General features: G+C 34.2%; 1 protein-coding gene across 1 annotated transcript in view; it reads left to right on the top strand.

Annotated features, from left to right (window-relative positions):
• The first annotated feature begins 10,567 nt into the window (after positions 1-10,567).
• LOC129227236 (ras-related C3 botulinum toxin substrate 1-like) overlaps positions 10,568-23,228 on the top strand; it is a 56,740-nt gene continuing 44,079 nt past the window's right edge. Inside the window, 1 exon segment of the mRNA XM_054861746.1 lies at positions 10,568-10,725. Within this exon segment, the coding sequence (XP_054717721.1) occupies positions 10,691-10,725 (35 nt within the window). The 5' untranslated portion in view covers positions 10,568-10,690.

Below are 23,228 nucleotides of genomic sequence, written 5' to 3' on the forward strand. Positions count from 1 at the left end.
AGTTTCCAGGGAGTAAAAGGAAGGAGACGAATCTCCATGTTAGCAGTTTGGCAACAAAATTCCACTTCCGCCAGAGGCCGCTAGAGTATCATCTCTCGCACTGCTTATATCTTTTCGCTCGTAGCGAAGCATTGTAAACAAGTGTGTTTTAAAAATTATCACCTGTATATTTGGAAGTATTAAACTACTTTCGCCATGAAAGCTGTTCAAAGAAGCATATAATACTTTACCCTTGGTTTTTGGCATATTTTGCATTCGATGTGTTTAATTTGTATTTCTGCTACGACTTTAGCGAGCATTCATTCTTGTTATGTGTTGTACAATTTGTGTTCTATTTTGTATATTGTTTTTGATATGGCTGTTCTGCTCATTTGCCATGAAACTAAAAATGATTTTAGCTGACTTTTCAAAACATTTTCTCCCAATAAAAACCGTAAATTACGATCATAATTTTTCTGAGTACTATGCATTTAATTTTAAGAGTAAGCGAGAAGACTTGATTTTAAAGTTATTCATTTAAAAAAATAGAAAGAAAGTAGCAATGAACAACTAAAGTTTTGGAATTTAAATCACTAATTTTGTTTCCTTCTAGTTATATTTCCATGTCCTTTTTCTTCTTATTTATTAAATTTCACATATGCTTAACTTGAATAATAGAAACTCCACTGTAGTAGAAAAACCCAATAACGCACTCATATTGAGAATTCAATTGAAATTAAGATTAAACTGTTCAACATATAATTTCCATCAAAATATTTATGTTTTGCCTTTTTTTTCTTCAAATTTCACTTGAATCGAGAGCAGAGCAACAATTTCAAACTAAACGTAATACATAAAGTTTAATGTAAGCTTATATCACACGAAATTTATGAATGGGAAGAGGAGAAAGAAAGTAACTATGATAAGTGAAAACGAAACACAATGTGATAAATATAAGCTATAAACTAGATCAACGCTTGTAATAAATAGCACTTTCTTGTAACATTATTTGTAATAGTTCACTAATAACTAACGATAAACAATTTTTTTTTCAATATACAGAGTATTAATATTTTTTCTAATCGTTTTTAAAGATAAATCCAACGAAACAAAAAAGAAAAAAAAAGGTTATTTCAGCAAAAGTAATTAATTAAACAAAAACGAAACTAAATATTGGTGCACATAATACAGTGAAATATATTAAGTTATATGAGCTAATATCGCACGAAATTTGTGTGTGGGGGGGGGGAGGTGCAGGATAAAGAAACTCGGTGTAATAGAACCAAATATTGGAATAAAAGAACCAATAAACTAGATTAGTGCTTGAATTAAATAGCACTTTCTGTAAGATTCTTTTTTAATTGTTCACAATTAACTAACGAAAAAGCAGTTTTTTTTTTCAATGTTCAAAGTATTAATTATTTTTTTTCTTATCGTTTTTAAAGATTAATCCACCAGAAAAAAAGGGGGGAAAAACGGCTTTTTCAGCAGAAGTAAACAAAAAAAGAAACTAAATATTGTTGCACATATTACTGTGAAATATTTAATTTTAAATGAGCTTATATCATGCAAAATTTATGGGGTTAGGGAGAAGGTTGATCGAAGTAACTGCATAAATTAATTGGAGCAAAAGAACTAAGGAGAAAGAAGATCGAGGACACACAGAATTAATGTCTAAATTCTAGAACAAATATAAGAAAGAAAGTAATTTTATTTCCATCGTGCTGACCGCTCGATATTATTGAGTTCCAACAAATTTTTCGTATCAATGGTCCCAAACTAGCTAACTGCCGGCATCCACCCAGTCGAATACTCGGGGTCGGTTAAAGGCGAGCGAACTGCGAGAGATGGACCACTAGCGCCACCAGTGGCGATGGAATAATCCGGTCACTTTTTCGTCCCGCTGCCAAAGGAGATGAGGCTCCTTCTTTTAGCCTCCCTGACAGTTTCTTTGCCCCCCCCCTTTTTTTTTTTTTGTTTTTTTTTAGTTACGGTTGCGAGTATATAAGTTGACATCGAAACATTTCAAAACAGACATGATTCAAAATTCAAGATCGTTTTTAGAAAGCTAAAATGATTGTTTTTCAAGTGTTAATTCCATTTTTGAATTTTTAGGCCAACCGTTTTCAAGTTAATATAACATAGGAAGTGTCCTGCTACTCCTCGATTTTTCTGGCAACCTTTGAAGTAACTTGGCGTGGTTTCAGACGTCCTCGATATTTGGCGATCACGTTCGCGTTGTTTTTTGGCAGCAACTGCTGCGCCTCGTGCTTTTCTCAGCATTCTTTCCCATATGGATAGTATTTTAATGATCTAATTATTGTAATTATGGAGAAATGATTTTTGAAGTAGGGGCGAAGTTTTCTTCATTTGAACAAATTAAAATACACCAATGTTTTTGGCGGGCGAGAGTGCCAAAAAAAGGAAAGAAGACAAAAATGAAAGGAAATCCAAGTGAGTTTAAGTTTTGTGTGTTGACCAGTACACCGAACTGACATGTAAGAAATTTAATCTAATTTTCTTACAAGTTGCTTCCTCTTTAAAAAATAATACTACGTTGCATATATTAGCTGTTTTATAAGGTTATAAATAACTACATTGCTCAAAATGTGTCGGAATTCATTAATGAGCCTAAGTTTGCCGATGATTGGTTTTATGAACCGTATTTAGTCACCAAAGAAGATTTCAGTTGTTTTTGGGACCTCGATTTGGTGTATTTTTAATCAACATAAATGCAGCTTTCTGTTTGATGATACATTTATTGCATTAACTGCCATTTTTTATACTAAGAGCTCCTACAGCTCAACAGGCAACTAAAATAGCTATGGGTTATTATTTTATACTTAATGCTAATTGCGTCATGTAATATCTTTTCAATAATGTTTTTATAGCTCTTTTACTGTGTGTTATTCTTGTTGCACTGTAATGTTGGTATCATATTCCTAGCTTCTTTTTTCTTTTCATGGCAATGCATTACTGGTCCCGTTTTTGTGAGGCTACTTTTATCTTAAGATGGACAGCATTTTGTCGAGTGGATGTAAATAACAGCTAAATCGTTGGTGATTTTTGACCTGGAGTTTATGGCAACTATGACGTTAGGCGGCTGCAATGGTTTCACTCGCATGAACAAACGGAGGATAATTTGGTAAGGCAAATTTAAACAATTTTATTTTGTTTCACAAAAGAACTAGATGAGTGCCAAAAAAAACAGTATTGAAAACTTCAATTATTAAAGAATCAAATATGTATTTAAAAATTGATGCACCTAGTTAATCTATTACAAAGTTGTTTCACTCCGCCTTGCATGTGGATAATATGATTTGATGCCGGTAAAATGTTACAATGTATTTAATATTTCGTATTGAGGTGTAAATGATGTTTGATGCACTTTTGAATCCATTGGGAGACCTGTAATCCTATTTTCTAAAGTATTAACCTTGAAGTGTCCTCTATTGAAGCACTGATCACAACTGGTGTGTTTATCTTATATGTCTGCGAGCACTCCAGGTTAAAATGCATTGTGTGCAAAGTGTTTTCCCGCTTGATATTTGGTATTCTTGATTTTTTTTCTATGCACAGAAGGCAGAAATTCATATTAATTTATTATAATTGTTCTCCTTTTGGATGCTATTCTATATTGTTCATCTGAGTAAGTAGAAACCTGGTGTAATAGACAACAGAAATATAATAATTTGTTTATGAAAACAGGGAAAACTCATGCATTGCGTACTATTCCATTGTGATGCATTGTAATATTGTTTGCATTTAAGATTTAAATTAAGTTGTTTTTTTCCCCCCACAGTTTAAAGAAGTATTTTGGGTGTGCAGCTTCAGAAACTGAATTCTTTACTGAATGGTACATGGTAGAGAGATTTGGCTTCATTTACTGTCAGTCATTTCCTCTGCTTGTACTTTTCAGTTTAGCCTGAGCCTGAAGAGTAACAACTGAATCAACAGAAGTATGGATCTGTACAATGTTTCAAGGGTTTTCATCTGTAGAGGTAATCAAGTAGAAAATCATACAACTTTAGACTTTAAAAGTTGACAAATGACACAAGCCTACATGAACTTTTTCCCATGTGTTCTAACTTTTGATTGTTTATTGATTTGTGTTCGAAAAAAGTTAAACAGAGTAAGCTATTAAAAAACAGCTTATGAACCTATTAAAACTATTAAATAAACAATTTAATTAGAAATAGATGAGAAATACAATACTGTTAACTCTATTTAACGACTTTCAGGGGACCACAAAAAAAATCGTACTTAAATAGAATGCTTCTAAAACTGCAGTAGAGTATCTGGGACTATGAAATGTCATTCAATAGAATGTCGTTAAACAGAGAACCAACTGCAATTTGATATTTGAAAAAGTAGAAAAAACAATGCATTGTGTATTATTCCAGTATGATTATAATGCATGGTAATATTGGTGCATTTAAGTTTTAAATTAAGTTGTTTTTCCCCCGCAGTCCAAGAAGTATTTCGCATGTGCAGATGCAGAAACTCTAAATGGCACATAGTAGAGAGATTTGGCTTCATTTGCTGTCATTTCCTCTGCTTATGCTTTTCAATTTAGTCAGAGCCTGAAGAGTAATAACTGATTCAACAGAAGTATGAATGTGTGTGATATTTCAAGAGTTTTAATCTGTAATAAGTAATCAAGGAGGAAATTATTCAACTTTAAAATCATCAAATAACAAGTGTACATGAATTCTTTTCTTATGTTCTAACTTTTTATTATTCATTGATTTGTGTTATGTAGTTGACTCTAACTCGAATATTTTTTTCATAGATTTCATTGGGTCCCTAACTCTTGAGAAGGCTGTGGGTTGCTTCCCGTAACTCAAAGGTTACAGCCGGTTTTTCAGGACTTTGTGATTGAGAGTTAACTGTACGATGTAGTATTTTGTCTACACATCTGAGGAGCAAAAGCGAACTGTGTTAACTTTAGCTAACTGAGCTGTTAGCGAAAGATAACAGCTCAGGCTCATTGATCTCTTGAATTTACAGTGATTGGCATAGCTAACCTAAATTATTTTTTACTGTGTATTTGTTGGGTAATTTTTATGCCTTCTGAAACCTCTTTACACACCCTTGATGAAAAAGTTACCCAATTTTACTCCATATAGAGATGTTTGGAGCTTCTTTAGATCACCTGTTTCTTTCATGTCTTGATATCTCTTACCCCATCTTTGTTAATAGCACCCATAATTTTTTGTAAAATAGTTTAAATGAAAATTCAGAAAGTAAGTTTTTAAGCTCAATGGAAGACTTAAGTAGGAGCATATTCTTGAAGATTTAAAGCTTGGATTCTCCTTTTTGTAGATATTTGCCTAGAAGCTTGTTAAGACACCTTTAATGGCATCCTACAGAGAACGTGTGATGCAGGATAATGGTAGAACTAACGAGACATTGGGACAAAATATTGAAAGTATTTTGTGTAATTTGTCTGCTTGTCATCAAAAAAGGGTGGAAGTATCTGAAGACATAACATGCCTCATAACAATTCCTTTAAGAGGAATTGGTTAATTTTTAAAAGGTTTTTACCATATTGTTTGGAGGCTTGCTCCATTTCCCTTGAATTAGGATCTTTTGATCAATTCCAATTTGTTAAACAGTTATATTTCTGTTTCATTCATGAAGAAATAAAGATTTGATCATTTGAATTGTTACCTACTATGCGTATATTTTTGGAAGCTATAAATAAAAGTTCTTGTATCAAATCTATGTGTCTGTATATTTAATGTTTTCACCAGATTGTTATAAATTTTCTGCAACCTCTCGAATTAGCTACTATGTATTTTTTAACAGCTACATCTAGCCATTTCATATAAATCTTAGAAGTGTGGTGGAAAAAAAAAACATTTTAATCATTTGAAGTTTGGTTGCTAATATTGCTAATAAGTGTTGGTTCAGTTATGTTAGGACAAATGATGAGTAAAAGAAATTGTTTCAGACATGCACTGCTCATGGATCCTTCAAGTGTGCATATTAGAGAGGATATGAATTTCTTTTTCAAATTAATACATGATTTATAATTATCTGTTTTTAGCTGATAGCCCTCAGACATTTTCACTTGTTTTAGTTTTAGCCATGATTTCTTAGATTTCAAAATTTTGTTTCTTTAATCTCTTTTTCAAGATTCTGTCATTTTTTTTTTCAAGCATTTGCAGCATAGCACATTCTGGTCAAGAGATCCCACAGTAATACAAAGACCACACATAAACTTTGATTTCAATTTTGCTTGAAAACGTATAAATTGTTGTAACTTGGGGGAAAAAAAAAAGCCCCCGCCATTCATTTGAATTTTGACGTCCTTGAATTCAAATTATGTTTCTTAAAATCACGAAATGCGATAGGGACCCTACTCGTTGAGTTTCTTGTTTCTACATACAGAATGGGAGTAGAGGACAAATTCACACTCATATCATGACCAGTGGTTTTCTAGGTTAGGTAAAACGAGGCATTTTCATTAAAAAAAAACTAGTAATTAGGATGGGGTAATAAAGATAAGATATGACCAAATTGCACTCGTGCACTTTTCATAAATACCTTTATCCTTACCAGAATCAAGTATTTTTAGATGTTTTTCCCAAAAATACTTGATTTTATACAAAAAAAAAAACCCTTTATGCAAAAACTATTTGAGGTAAGCCTTGAATGCAGACGATTTGTAACCATGACGACGAAAATTAGTCTCGCTAAAATTTAAAACATAAAATTTTTATTAGTTTATAAATATTTTATTAATTTCCTCATTATATATTTGGGGGTTTGTGTATACATATTTTATATTTGTTTTCTTCTATTATGGGAAGAAAAAAGGAAAATAAATTTTTTGATTAATTTTGTATTTAATGACTCAAGAATCTCAACGGAATATCAATTTTCCTTGATGTGGAGTTGAGATACATCCATTAATTAGCATATCAATCACTTAAATTTATTTTACCGATTAATCCGTGAAAAGATTCTTGGCGTTTTTTTTTTTTTTTCCTACCCTAACTTAAACTCCAAATTCGACATACAGAATCTGCTTTTCCCACTAACTATGACATAAACGGAAAAATCGCACTTTTTTTCTTTCGAGGAATAAATGGTTTTGAGGTTTTTTTTTTTTTTTTTTTTTTTTGGACCAACGTTCCAGGAGGGGTTTTGTCACCAACCCTAATCTACGCTACACTGGCTGGGAGTTCCCCCCCCCCCCAAAGGATTAATTAATTTCACTACTTTATTTATAAACATTTTAATTGACCTTTCTTTTGCATTTTTTACGTAGTTGATTAAAAAGAACACAAAAACACACACAGCATATTTGCTTGCTAAGGAAGTATTACTGGGGTCAGAGGCTCAGAGTTTGCAGAATACATTTAACTCACTAGTTTCGAATTCAAGGGACCGTATTATCGCGATTCGTCCACTAATTCTTCTTTGATGGAATCAATAATTATTTTGATTTTTAATTTTTCTTTTTTGATTTGTAGGCGCGCCTAAAAGAGTCATTTTGATCCAGGAACCTATTTGCGATTCTTTTTCAGCTTACAAAAAATGCAAAATGAAAGAAATCGTATGGTAGTTTCTTGGAAAAACCATGATTTTAATGGAAACGGCATGTAGTATCAATATGTTATCTCGACTGTATCATCAAGAACAAATCAGCAATTGTTTTGAAATTCACACAGAAATAGTTTCTGAATTCTTCAGTAAAACTTATATGTTATGATTTTCTTTATAAATTAATTTAAAAAACTCAAGTGAGGTATGGGTTTATTTAATAACCTTGCCCTTGTGTTATAATCTTAATGGCAAATGTTCCTGAGTAAAAACTGCTCATTGTCTAGCATCTCGGTGACATTATATTGGGTTTAGTATTTAAATGGCTTGAAACATTAAAGATGTTTTCGGTCCACATTAAAAGTATATTAGTGCAAAATATTCATGTACTTCGAAGTAGATTCCTAGATAAAGGAGAAATAAAGTCATTAAAACTTTATTATGAAACATTGAAGGTGGGGCGAGGGCTATTCAATTTTCCGTACCCCCTCCAAATGATTTTTCTGTATCCGCCCCCTGCTGGCTGGTCGTCGTATTTGTATTAGTTAATCAGCACAAAGTACTTTTTTTTTTATCAGGGACAATTGCCACAATAGGCCATTGGGGTGGGGGGGGGGGGTCAGGCCCGTTATTTGGACAGTTTAGTCTTAAAGGAGGGTAGTCTCCGATTGAAGGAAAACTCAAGCTCTGGTGGTCCTGTATTGGTAGGCCCAATTTTTTTCTTTACCAGGGGCTCTGTTTTTTATTTTACTTTGAACTGAGCAAGACCGGATCTATAAATTTTGTGCCCCAAAATCTGTAGGGCTCTTCCCTTAGTAGTATGTGTGTGACATAATTAAGTCTTTGTGTATTTTTTTATTTTTATTTATTTAATTAACTTTTTTTTTTTTCAATTTTTTCCCCAATTTCTTGGGACGTTGGGCCCCCTTCTACCGCAGGTCTGCAGGTACGCAGATCCAGCCCTGGAACCGAGGACACTCATGCTCCCCTCTCCCATTGTGCATATATACAGTAGGGGATTCATAACTATATCGTCCAAATAAGCTGTGCTGTCTGTGTGTCGCTCAGAACCACGGTTACAAAGCAAGATTCATGCTTAGGAACATATGACGTTAACGTAATGCTGACGCGCGATATGCATACAGTGTTGGAGTCGGATTTCTCTCCTGAAGAAATACTAAAAATGATGCTGAACAAAAAAAGTCAACAGTTTCGGAATAGTGTTGACCTTGCCAATATTCATTAAGATAAAATATAGTAGTTGACATTAGTCCAAAAATTTTTTTATGACGGGGGGGGGGGGGGGGGGGGGGGGCGTCGACACCTCCTAATCCCCAAAAGTGACAATTTTGGAATGAAGAAACAGTTTAATAGTATCAAGAGTACCTAATCTTTCTCATGAGCGATGTCCTAACTCCATTTAACCCCAGAGTATATTGATATATCATTGTGATCCCGGAAAATATGGGCGCTCATATGCAACATTTTGTGAAGAGCGGGCCCAGATATTTTCCCCATGGTGTAGCAGGATATATTTTCCCCGTGGAAACCGATTTCTGTACAGATTAGAGTTATTAAACATTTTACATTTCTAATAACTTATTCATTATAGTAGCTAGAGAAATGTTAATACTACATTTAAAAAGTACTAAAATCATGGAAGTTCTGATTTCCGAGGGTGCTCACCTGGGGGGGGGGGGGGGTCATGGCGCAGACTGCGCCATTAAAATATTTATAAGAAGGCGTATTTTTCTCATTTGGGGGGAGGAGCGCAATATTGAGAGGGGTGCGCCCTTGCCCTTAGGGGAACACTTCTGTGATTTCTAAGGGGGGAGGGCTTGAGCCCTCACTTGCCACCCATTTGGGGGTCTATGGCCGGAGTACCCCCCCCCGTAAAAAGAGTCCCTCTAAAATGAGGATAAACATATCACTTAAAACTAACCCCTTAAAAACCTAATTAAAGCAGCCTGTGTACCATAAACTCTCTCTCTCCACTTATATTTCTTCCTAAATAACGTCAACGGTCCTATTCAAACGACGCATCAAATTAAGGACAGTAGTCCCTGAAAAACTTCATTTGAATGACAGGGGTGCTCATCCCCGATGGGCAAGGGCGCAACTCCTCAAAATCGCAAGAAACACCCGAGCAAGAGTCCCCCCGAATGAAAAAACCCTAAAAGCACCCCCTAAAAATGCCATGATCCTCCCCCCAGGTGGGCACCCCTGTGAATGGGGACATTTAATACTCAAGAACTCAAGCTATATTATAGAAAGAAAGACATTCCCCAAAAGTCTCCATTAGAATATTAAGAGATCTCCTTTCCAATACATAGCTCTTAACCCCTTCCGCCCTCTAAAAATGTAGGGACTCTACTCTATAATACTAGTTCGAAAACCCATGAGAACTAGTACAAGTAAATTCCCCCCCCCACCCCCACAAGAAAAGGAAAAAAACAAATTCAAGGAAAGTCCTCATCGCAATAAGGATCCCACAAAATTCTCATACACATCAGCATTTCTTAAAGAATAGGTAATCAAAAAGGAAACATTTAAAATGCTTTCGCTTACGACAAAGCCTCAAAGCTTTTGTAATATTGGTTCCGAGTGTATTTCTCTTTACGCAAGAAAAAAATGGCAACCGACAATATTACTCAACTGTATAATTCATCATGTAATTTATTTCCTGTAGAATTAGAAGGTTTTCGCCAAAACGAGCGATTATTTTGCCAATAAGTAGTCCCTACTGGAGTAGACTACGTTAGCCAATCATAGTTGCTCTTTTTCGAGGAGTAGTAGCAACGTCCTATAACATATGCATTTTTGACTTTTTCTTTTTCTCAAATTGAACTCAAAAGAACACCGTTAAGTCTAAAATAGAAAAATGCATGCGCCTTAAAGCGTTTTTTTATTAGTCAGTTCGTTATTTCCCCACTTATTAAATGTTTTGTTTATATTTCGAGACTTCGGAATTTGCGATTTAAAGAAGGGGGGTTGAATAAATAACGCCATCTTGTTTCCCCTCCAGTGTGTTCGTTGAGGTGGAGTACGGCAGACTAAATTTTTGTGTTTGAGAGCGATACTGTAATTTTTAATTATTCTTTTATATTTAGGAAGTTTTTAAAAATCTTTCAGTGAATTAGCATTTGGGACAAAGAAAATGCAAGCGATAAAATGCGTTGTTGTAGGTGATGGGTAAGTAGTAGATATTTTTCATTTAAATCTCCGTGCTCCTGACATACACTTGCTAAATTTAAAAGGAAAGTTTGTTTTGATACTGAAAATTGAACTAATCTACAACTTAGTTAGTATTTCATTGGATACTTTCAAATATTGCGATTTTCGTTTAAACTGAGTGTATTTTTGTGCATCTAGTTTTTGAAATCACCTTCACTAGCCTAAGTAAATGTTGCCTCTTAATCTTCAAAAAAAATGAAATATTCGTACATTAAGATTTCTACCGAAACTAACTATTTTATCCATTAATGCCGTATAAGACTCTAGAAGTTTCCTTCAAATATAATTATTCTTTCTCTAAAATATATTTAAGCGAACAGGTGTTAAGCAGTGAATTAAGTAGGTATACAAGCTAATTTATTTTAATACAGATACCGTTATGACCGATTAGGAATTCGGTTGTTTGGTTTTTACAGTTCTATCTCTACATAAAATGATATTTTCTTACAATAAAAGTGGGCCAAGGGAATAAATTATCAATTTATAAAATAAATCAATCGATTTATTGATAGATAATGAACTTCAATGTTACAGATCCTGAAAATTCGAATGATTTATATGCTTGAAAATGTTATTCTAAATAGCGTTTTGTTAAAAGTAGTATTCACCCACTCGTCGAAATTCGACCATATTCATAAATGAATATTTGAGAAAACTTGTATGAATTTCTCTGTTTCCAATATTTTTATTTCTACTCTTACTCATTTGTTTACTGCATATGAACATGCAATTTTTATATAAACTTATAATATCAAACAATAGTAATTTATTCCTATTTTGCTTTTTATCTGTTAACCTCGGAATGAATGGATGTAAAGGGATATTTCAAAAACTGAGAAATTGGTGTGGTGTAGTCAAATTTTTGTTTTGAATAATTTTATTTTGGATATCATGTTGCTTTGTGATAATGGTATGCAAATAGATGTTTCCCTACTTTTTGTTTACGTATGCAAAGGGAAAAAACATTCTTCGCTGACATTGGAAACAAAAAATTTCACGCCAATATGTGAAAATTGCCAACTTCCCAATTATCAATCTTCCCGCCTGAAATGATACTGCAAACCTCAGATTATACGTAAAACTTCTGCATGAACAATATTACTTTTAAAAAGTTATTAATAAAACAATTATTCAATAAATTATAATTAATTATTGAGTAAGTTGCCATGACCTTTGCCATTAGAAATATAAAATTTCAAACAGTCAACTGAACGAACTATGTGCTGCATTAAAAATTGTCCATTCAAAAATTGCATTTTTATGAAAAAAATCATCTTTGTGATTTGTTTATGGTTCAGGGGTTTATCGACTAATGTACTTATCAAAATTTTTGACCCCTTTCCCCTTTGTCACTAAGTTTCACGCTTCACCATACCCCCTCTTTCATTTGTCGCATGTCAGTTTTTCATAAACCTTCTTATAAAAAAAAGCCTTGATGTCACCATAGTATGTCCCTCTTGTTATTTATATCCTCTCTCTTGTCACAAATGGTTGTAATTTCATGAACCCCACCTTAAAGAGAGACTTCGTAGTCAGCCCCTTGGCTTTGAGCAAAGAGCAAATAGCTATGCTAATAGACATTTCTCTTCTTTTTTTTTATGAACATAAAAGAAAAACGATTCTTGCTCTGGCATTGGTGCCAAAAATTTGACACCAATGGATTAAGTTCGCCAATTTCACAATTATGGAAGTCTTCCTGAATGAAATGATACCATAAAACTCCTTTAATGGGTAAAACTTCTATAAAACAATATTTTTTGCAAAAGTAGACATGACCTTTGGAGTTAGAAATAGAAAATTTCCTACTATCAGATGAATGAATTCAACTCGTGGCAACATAATTGTCCATGCGAAGGCACTGGACGCTTAGAGCAGGAATTAAAATGGAGGGAGCAAATCCAATCATTGGCTTAGCAAAAGCTGACCCAAAAGACCCCAAGTCACGTGACTCGACAACAATGAATAGTTAGCACGTTTGGCATAAAACAAGAGAAAGAAACCTGATTTCTTCCAATGCTTTGCTTAAAAATCTATCACGTGACTAGGGGTCTTGGTGTTATGAATAAAAGTCTTCAATCCCTCTATCTCTTCTCAATGACTGGACGTCGTAATAATGCGCCAACGTTAGCGCCAAATTGTAACGGATTCGGTGCGACTTCCACTTTCTTGAAATGAAGACACAGTTCTTGATAAAAGCACAGGAAATTTATTTACACTATGTACAGGAAAGATCGTCAACAACTGCTAAATTATTCATCAGCAATTAAGCAATTATCACACAACACCGTAAACTCAACGTTTACACACGTATTTACTTCCAAATACGAAAACAACACAGCGAAATGCCTCGCAATAAACAGAGCAAAAATGCTCTCAGTTCGAAATCTCAATCGAAACTAAACTGTTTATCACGTGGGACGCCTTTATAAACATCGAAAGAAATCTCTCAAATATTCCACAACATTCTTTCGGCTTCCCGAAATGCGTAGACCGTTATCAAATTTTATCAATGAAAAGAAAAGGAAATAGGGGGTCGTATACTTTAGCGGAATGAAAAGGGGTTGTATATTCATTACGGGAAACTATTTACAGGCTACGTTACTACAATAATTTCTATTTACAGGATTTGTAACAATATAGTAACAACATACCTCCTAAAATTTAAAAAGAAACAATCATGATTTTTTTTTCTTTTTTAAATAGTTTAGAAGTGAAAATGAAGAAAATATCGAATGTCCTTTTCTGAAGGGGGAAGGAGGGGAAACGTACACTGTATTACAAGTAGTAAAGCTGTCACTGGGTTGCTGAAATTGTGTTAAAAACAATTATTCTGAACTGAAAATGATTAGAGCAAGTATATAAGTGAAAATATCGATTGATCAAGCTATGCGTTCAGCTGCAATACTTAAAACACTAGACGGTTATTTCAACAAATTAGAAGCTAAAACAAAGATTTTTTTTTAAAAACTTTACCTATAAACTAAACAAGCTATATTCAGTAAGTTACCGCCCTATAGCCAGGGCTAAGGCAGAAATACATGAACTACACCGCCAGCTCAGTCAATTCCAGCCGAGGACTGCAGTTTCATGCTTATTAGCACTCATCAGCCTGGAATAGAACTGACTGAGCTAGAGTGGGAAAACCTCTTAAGGAAGCCAAGAGTGCCAAACAAACTGGTAGCTAATGCAGAATTAGCACTGACCAGACGAGTGACCGAAGCAATGGTTCAGTTCAACTTGAAGTAACTTCGAGTTGAACCGAACCATTGCTTCGGAACTATTGCACAACTTATCAAGGGCGCCTATATGCAAAATTTTAAGAGGGGGGGGGAGGTTGGATATTTCCCACATGGTTTAGCAGGATATTTTCCCCTAGAAACAGATTTCAGTACAGGTTAGAGTTATTAAAATTCGACATTTTTAATAACTTATTCATTAATTGCTGGAGAAGAAATGTGTTTACATTTTTATAAAGAAAAAAGAACTAAAAGCTAGGAAGTTCTAATTTCAAGGGGGGGGGCTTGAGCCCCACCTGCCCCTCATATGGGTGCCCTTACAACTAATGTTGCTTAAAAAAAAAATCCTGCCCCCCCCCCCCCCCCAGTAGACTGGGTTCTAAATCCGTCTATCGGTGAGTCAAGGAAAACATACCTGCAGTGCAGAGCCCCCCTTCTCAAAATGACTTGCTGTCTACACCACTGCTGCCCAGGACTACCCAGCCCCCTTGTCTTCTCTCCCTAGTTGTAATGTACCATTTAATTTTTAAATATTGATTGTTTAATAACATGAATAATCCCATTTCTCTGTTATTTAATCAGTTTTATTATACTCATTGTAGTCCTATTTTTATTCTACACCAGTGATACCCGCATGGCTTTGCCCATAATAGAAAAATTAAAAGGTCTTTTGGTTTGCCTGTATATTTACAAATAATATATGGTGAATTTTCTCCCCGTTTGACTTGTACCCATGTTATGGTTCCACGTTATGATAATTTTGTATCTTACCAATTGGCTTGTGCCCAAGTTACATTCCCATGTTATGATAATTTCGTAATTTACTCGTCCATCTTATGATATTTTTGTTCTTAAAATTGGAATAGAAAAAACCACATCGAATATTCGAAAAATCGCTTCAAGGTGCACGCCCCCGTGCTACAAACTAACTTTGTGCCAAATTTCATGAAAATCGGCAGAACGGTCTAGGCGCTATGCGCATCACAAAGATCCAGACATCCTCCGGACAGAGAGACTTTCAGCTTTATTATTAGTGAAGATGTTTCTTAGGTCATTTTTGCTTCTAAAAGTGTATGAAATGGTAACTGTAAGCTATTATATTCAGTAAATTACCGCCCAATAGCCAGGGCTAAAGCAGAAATACATGAAATACACCGCCAGCTCAGTCATTTGCTGCCGAAGACTGCAGTTTCGTGCTTATTAGCACTCAACCCAGCAAAGGAAAGTGACTGAACTGGAGATGGAAAACCTCTTAAGGAAGCCAAGAGTACCAAACAAAGTGGTAGCTAATATAGAATTAGCGCAGACCAGATGATTGACCAACGAAGCAATGGTTCGGTTCAACTCCAGGATTGAAGGCAAGGCATGGTATATTCAGTAAATTACCGCCCAATAGCCAGGGCTAAAGCAGAAATACATGAAATTCACAGCCAGCTCAGTCATTCCAGCCAAGGACTGCATTTTTCGTGCTTATTAGCACTCAACTACTCCTATGGCGGTCTGATGGTATGGCGAGCTAGCTGTGTATTTCATGTGTAAGCTATTAGTCGTGAACAGGCTTATCATAAGGGGCTGAGGCACCAATAAAGTTGCGAGTCAAAGAAAATGGCTGGTGGGGGGGGGGTTAGTTGGGCGGCGCCAGTGGCGTAGATAAGGAGGGTAGTTTCAGCGGTGCGCCCCGGGCAGCATTTTTTTAGGTGGGGGCAATTTCACACTTTTGATGCGAAAAAATTCAACACGTTTTTTCAATAAGGAAATTATGCTTTTGATCTATTACTGGAGGCAAAAAAAAAAATAACAGAGGTCTTTGAATTGTAAGGTTTTGGTACGACTATGATAATAAAATTACTCCAATACAAAACGTGTTTTTTCTTGTAGACATCTCAGTACTACTGTTTGTTTTTTCTCTTCCTTTCTTTGAAGCTACAGACTGAGGGAGATGGTTAAAGTCAAGATACCATGTCAGGGGTCTGGCCAGGGGATATTTGGGTCCGTTAACGGACCCTTCACAAAAATCCGATCAAACGAAACGGACCTTTCACAAAATCCCGATCAAACGAAACGGACCCTTCACAAAATTCTGATAAACAAGATCGGATCTGTCACAAATTGTTTATTGAAAGAGCAAATCTGAAAGCAAAAAAAAACGCATATTTCTGTGTATAAACCGATAATTTTTGGAACCTTTTTTTAAGTCAAATTAGAGGGATCAGCTTATACAAAATCGGCTAATTTTGAAAAAAAGAAAAAATCGGCACCCTTGCGATGCTCCTGCAAGCGATAAATAATTGCTACTGCCAAATAAATATAATGATTGTTTGTTTTATCACAGCTAATTAGCAGCGGTGTTGTTGTAAACTTTTTTGAAAAGGCATTGGTAAGCACTTTTCTCCGCTCATGATTTAATAAACAATAATAATTTATATATCTGCCGAAATGAACTTAGAACTGCAAAGGGATAGTAAGGGTGAGGAAAAAATATGATCGCTTCAGATAGGGTTACCAACTTCAAAACTATCACCACTTAGTGTCTGGCGTTGAACCTTTATAATGACTTGATTAGAAAATATTCTCATCATTTTGTCGGCTTGTCAATATTTGCGTTTTTACGGTGCGGTGCGATGTTTGATTGTTACTTTGGGAGAAAATTATATGGGTTTTGATTTTTCGATGCTAACAAGGATGATTAACTTTAAATAAACTCTTTTAATTACCGTTTTTTTTTCTTTAGATGTCTACATTTTGAAAAATGCAATCTTTTAACATCCGATATGAGAATCATATTTTGTTCTTTTTTCAAGCTAACTTCGCTTTATTAGGATTCAAATAAATGAAAAGTCTCTTTATTTAACTCTCATTTCAAGTTTTTAAAGCAAAATTCCATTTTCTGTAATGAGTCAAAAATAAAAATGCTGAATAGATGGTTTATTTTATTTTATTATTATTTTTGGGGGGGGGGGAGGGGGGGTCAACTGTGTCCACAGATATTAATGATATGTTATCATAGGACTCTAAAATGAAATTTTAAAATAATTTTATCGAAAATATTTCTTTTACAAGCCGTTTTTATACTTTTGATGTTTTCACTTTGAGAATTGCGATCTCTTTGCATCCGCTATGGGAATCCGATTTTTCGAACTTTTGATGATTATTACGCTTTGTTAAAAGGTAAACAATAGAAATATCTTTTTATTTTTGTTAAAATCACGGAATTTATAAGTTTTAAACGAAATTCTGTGCTTTTTAAGAGTGTCTTGGGTCAAAAAGTTGAATGCCGAACTCTATTCTGAATTTTGTTTTATTTATTTATGTTTTTGTTGCTATTTTAAATACTGTACAGAAATATATCTAGTATAATTTAACATAATGCAGAATTGTAGATAAATATTGATACTTGAATGAGTGATGCCCCCCCCCCCCGCCAAATATCAGAAAAAAAACCCAGAATGATTTTCTCGTCATAGAAGAGGAAAACACTCAGCTCTAAGTTTAATTGATGCAGTTTGTGCCATCTCTAAATTCTAAAATTTTGTTTTAACATTTTTTTTTTGCGAAATTTTTTGATTTTTCACAAAATTAATTCATTTTTCACAAAATAATTTGATTTTTCACAAAAAACGGACCCTGTGAAAAATCCTGGACAGACCCCTGCATGTTTTTTTTCTTCGTTTTACTGTTAAGCATGGGCGCCCATATAAAGGCAAGTGGGGGCTTGAGCCCCCTTTGGAATTAGATCTTTGCTTTTAGTACTTTTTTCTTTGCAAAAATGTAAACTTTTTCTTCAGCCATTAATGAATAAGTTATCAAAAATGTCAAATTTCAGTGACTCTAATCTGTCTTGAAATGCGTTTCTATGGGAGAAATATCCAGCTAAACCACGAAGAAAATATCCGAGCCCCTCCCCCTACCTTACAATTTTGCATATGGGTGCCCAGGGGCGTAGCTAAGGGGGGGGTTTTGGGGACAAAACCCCCCCCCCCCCGAAAAGTTAGTCTCAAAAAAAAAAGAGAAAAAGAAGAGAGAAGAGAAAGAAAAAAAAGAAGAAAAGGAAAAAATTCCAAGCGATTATATATATATATATATATATATATATATATATATATATATATATATATATATATATATATATATATATATATAAAAGAAGTAACCCCCCCCCCCCCGAAAGTCGGGTCTAGCTACGCCACTGTGGGTGCCCTTGCTGTTAAGGTTAACTATTGCGACAAAAAGTTTAATATGGAAACAGTGAGTTTCATAACCTTTTGTTTTTTGATCAGGCTACACCTTGATTTTAAGAAAGTTCCCTGAAAATCACCTTATTTTTAAAAAGAAATGCTGTTTTTTTTTTTAAAGGAAAGTGACCACAAGAGTAAAAGAAGAGAGGACTTAAAGGGAGGGCGATTTCTTGCTCATTTTCAGGATAGCATTTTAACAATTGCTTTCGTTGGTAATTGATTACAAAATTTTCATTAAGATAAAATGACTTATGTTCAATTTATAAAAACATTCATTCACAACTCAAATAATGATTGCTTTCGTTACTGTTTTATATCAAAAAATTCCTTTGAACAATGAGTTCCACATTTAGTCATTCATTTTAAAGAAAGGTTTTTAATCAGTAAAATGATGTCTTGACAAAACCTTTCACATTTACATTAAAAGAAATGATTTTTGATGCAAATTTTTTCTTGTGAGTCACGGTATGGTTAATCCAATGTAAAAAGGGCTTCTCTATCTTATTTCCTTCTATCAGTTAAAACGAGAATCATCCGAATTTGGTAATATATAGCAGTACTGGATCTAGAGAAGGGGACTGGGGGGGGGGGGAGAAACTTACTCCTACCCTGGGTGGCAACTTCCGAATTTGTCAACATTAAAGTGTTTTGCTCGAGAACGTATCCAAAAGGGAGTTATAACTCTCTTTGAGAAACCAAATTGACCCTAAATTTGCGTTTCTAAAAGTTCCGACCCCTTATCGTTACTAAATAAAACATAAAACTAATTTTAATTTTGAAAAAAAATGGCGGGAAATCCAAGCCTTTTTTATATATGCGTTACTAAAAATTTCCTGAAGCTCTCAATTTTGACTTAAATGTTGGAATTTTTCGGTGGGGCTATGAATTACTTTTTTTCCTTCTACAAGTAAAAAAAAAGGGAAAAAATGAGTTTATTTTCTTCATTAAAATCTTATTAAAATACTTTTGACTCTTTAATGTATTAACTATTTCTCATCAAAAGAGCGGCAAATTGAGGAACCACCCAAAGCGGCAGAAAGTGTAGCTATGCCACTGGGCGGTGCCCTTAAATGAGATTTTTTGAAAATTAGGCTATATTAGCAGATTTTAATGTCATCACAGTTGAATACCTTTATAATGCCAACCTGTATAATGCAATTCTCTATATAGGCTTGTCAGATTTCTGAAATGTTCAACCAGGACACTGGAATCCCCCCCCCCCTCCCAGCCTTGCTAGTATTCAAAGGGGTACATACCCCTGGCTGCTTTTTGGAACATTTTATAGGGCAGTTTATTCTCAATGCTATGAATAACTGGTTACTAAGTATGAACCTAAAACAGGGGTAATAAAAAATGACAGAAGCAGATAATTTGATTATTTCACTTCTGAGATGTGAATACAGTGATCTCTCACTTATACGCGACCAAACGGGACAACGGAATTTTCACGCATAATTGAAATTCGCGTATAAGTGAAAAACCCGTTAACATCAGTTATAGTAATACTAATAGTATATTACTAATACTAATGAATAAATTCGCACATAATTTCCATTTATACATTGTGATTTAATAAAAAAGGCAAATTTGAAGTTGTACGTTTTGTCATTTTTTATGCACTGTACAGTACGTAAGCGAATTCTCCAAAACCTAAAAGAATGTCTCGTGATCAGTGCTATAGTCTACAAGGATGCAAAAGGTTTTCGATAGGCTATGTCAACGCGTACCGCTTGAGCACGATTTTTAGTGACGTCAACCTTTTTGTATGTAACCTGTTCTCCCCTCTCGAAGTCAATCACAAGACTAATTCCACCCCCTATTGCACACTTGTGCAAAAAAAAAAAAAAAAAAACACGTTCTTTGAAGAATCCGAACAATGGAATAATGTCGTGTGAATGTATTTCAAGAGAAAGAACAAGAAGGCTACAAATCCTCCGATAAGCAAAGCGTGAATTAGGCGATTTAACTAAAATTGAAAAAAATTTATCGCGCATAAGTGAAAAGTGCATTTTAGGTTTCGCGTATAAATGAACAAGAGTTAACATTGTTTTCCTATATCGCTGGCCGGGCCCGTGAGAAAAACGTGCATAAGTGAAAAACGCGTATAACAGAGGTCGCATATAAGCGAGAGATCACTGTATTTACAATTTATTTTAGTTATAAAAAAACATTTTGAATGAGGAATAAAAAATTGAACAATATTTCGATGTACCTACTTTTCATTTTACTGGACTACTTTTTTTAGAGTCTTTTTCGGTTTTAATCTTGTTGCAAAAATCCTCACAAGCTAATCTGGTATTAATTTTACAAGTTTATGTTACAAATATTAAAGTAATTATCCTAAATAATGCTTCAAAATTAATTATTTTTAGACTTTTTGGTCATTTCTAATCAAATTTATCTTTTTCCGTGACATGAAGTAAACCGGCCGGGACACCGGGACGTCTGGCAAGCCTATCTATAAAACTATATACAACTTTTTGGAAGTGAACAATAGGTTTTGAAGTTTAAAAAATCTCTGTGTTTTGCCTTTCAATCATAAAAATTGTTAGGCAAATTAAATTTTGACACAGTTTTGCATCTTTCCATCATAATTCAAAGCTTTTATACATGAAAATTCGGAACTCCAGCGCTTGAATACGCTACCTTGCTGTGATTTACAAAACTGCCGATGAAACTAAAACATTGCCACGTTGCGTTCCACGTGTGTCTTTTGACGTAAACGCAGGCAGTTTGTTCTGAGTATTTATTAACGCAATCGATGAGTCTTAGTTTGCTTTCAGCTACAGAAATTAATTCATCCCTTAGTAGTATTCTCGAGCTTCTCAAAATAATGTTAGTTTTCCTTATTTCCTTCTAAAATATGAGTTGATTGAAAATGGTGAAAGCGAAAACTGGATTAACAAACTTGGATAACGTTATACAAGGTAAAAAAATTTATTGTTTTGTATGAATTTGTAAGAATATGAGTTTTTTTTAATCTTAAATTAATTTAACTAACCATCTTTTCCAGCAGCATTTAGTTGAAATGGACGGTATGCAAAATATTTTCTTGAATATATTATCGTAGAACAAAATGAAAAATGTTTCACCGAGAAAGAATTTACTTTATTCCTTTTATTCTCAGCTGAAAGGTTTCGCCAAATTTGTTTAGGGTTATAGTTTTAGTATTGTGCAAGCAAAGTAGCCTTGGCGAGATTTCGCGTTTTTAGTTAAACCATTTTTAATTTTTATCATGAGTGGAATAAAATGGTAGAAAGATTACAGAATTCGATAAGTAAAAAGAAGTAATGGTCAATCAACTGAAAAGAAAACGACCACCATATATTCGTAAGAATTCTGTAGATGATTTGCATAACTTGACATAATTAAATCGTAACTCAGAAATTAGAAAAATCGAAACAGAAAAATTTTAAATTAACCGATTCGGGAATTCGAGAGAAATAAGTCAGCAACAAATGCAAAACAATAAGTGGTAGCCAAGCAAGGCAAAGAAGTATCATCTTCTTTCGATAATAATTTTTAATGTCATATTGAATTTTCTAGCATTAATTGTCGTTCTTGTCAGGCCACAATTATTATTTAGTTTTATCAAGAATTGATAAATATCGAATTCAGCATCGTGGAAATAGCTGCTTAAAACTACGAACTACGTAGTTTGCATTAATCTTTGACGTTTAGTAATGCTTCTTGAATTCTCATTTCTTTCTACGTGGGCCAGAATATCCACAAGACTTTGAAAATTAATTTAAAAAGAATAAAGCGAAAAATATCATACATACGAACAAAAATCACAACACTTTTAGCATTTTCTTCGTTACCACATGCGTTTGTTTTAGTTTTTAAGTCGGCCATTAGACAGTGACTGCAGTGCCCCTATAGTTCGTTGGAGTTGCGAATTGGGTACTCACAATAAACAGAAAATACCAGATGACTCTTGAAATTGCAGCTGTTATGCAAACCATGAAACTACCAGAAGAAGAAGACAATTCACTTTCTTTTGATTGTGAAACAAAATTTATTTGTGAATGAATAAAATTCTATAATTAGTGCTTCACTACTCATTGCACATAAAACCCATTCTGAAGTGCTAATATATAGATGTATTCTGAATATTAGTTTTAAAATTTGTGAAATGACCTATATAACGCCAAAACCTGTATAACGCAGCTCTGGTATCAAGGTGTACATAACAATCTTCTACTGTATTGATAAAATTACTTTCTCTAAAAATTCAATACTCAGCCGCCTAAATCGAGGCAAATGGTCAGAGTAGACTATCTCCTTCAAATTCAAAGTTCTACTTTAATTTTTATGAAATAATAACATTATTAGAAAAATACAAAACTGCGCTGCGCTGATTAAGTCGGTTCTTCCTTTTTTCAATCCATCGTCATTTCGTTAATTTTGAACTTAAAAAAAAAAGTAGAGGGGCAAGGCTACTGAACTATTGAAAGTGAGGGGGCAATTGCCCCTTGTACAATTCGCCAATGAAGCTTAATTTGCATTATATTGTCCTTTGTGTGAAATTAGGGGGTGGGAGGCCACCTCTGCCAAAACACTTGAATAATTGCAACCAGGCCTATCATTTCAAATATTCGAATTTTTCCAAGAGGGAGGCAAAGCTGTATACTCAATTCAAATTTTATTGGAAAACAACAAAAACCATGTCCACTTCTATGTAAACGCATTCAATTTCAAAGCTTTAGGGAAGGCGGATCAATCGCCCCCTGTCCCCCTTAAAATAATGGAACATGGTGAAGTGGAGCATTGAAACTCTGCGCTGCTCTCAGCATATTTATGTTGGAACAAATTCGAGTTCACCGAAAGATAAGAAATTACCAGTAGAATTGCAGTGTTACATAATTTAATTAAGTGTTTCTATGTTGCCCTTCTACTAATTATATCATATTGTCGTTGTCTTGATAATTGGTTCTTCATACAAATAAAACATTTTATTTGGATATGTCGTTAAATTGCACCGCACAGC

Source organism: Uloborus diversus, chromosome 8, assembly GCF_026930045.1.
Source record: "Uloborus diversus isolate 005 chromosome 8, Udiv.v.3.1, whole genome shotgun sequence".
In the NCBI taxonomy this organism is placed as follows: Eukaryota; Metazoa; Arthropoda; class Arachnida; order Araneae; family Uloboridae; genus Uloborus; species Uloborus diversus.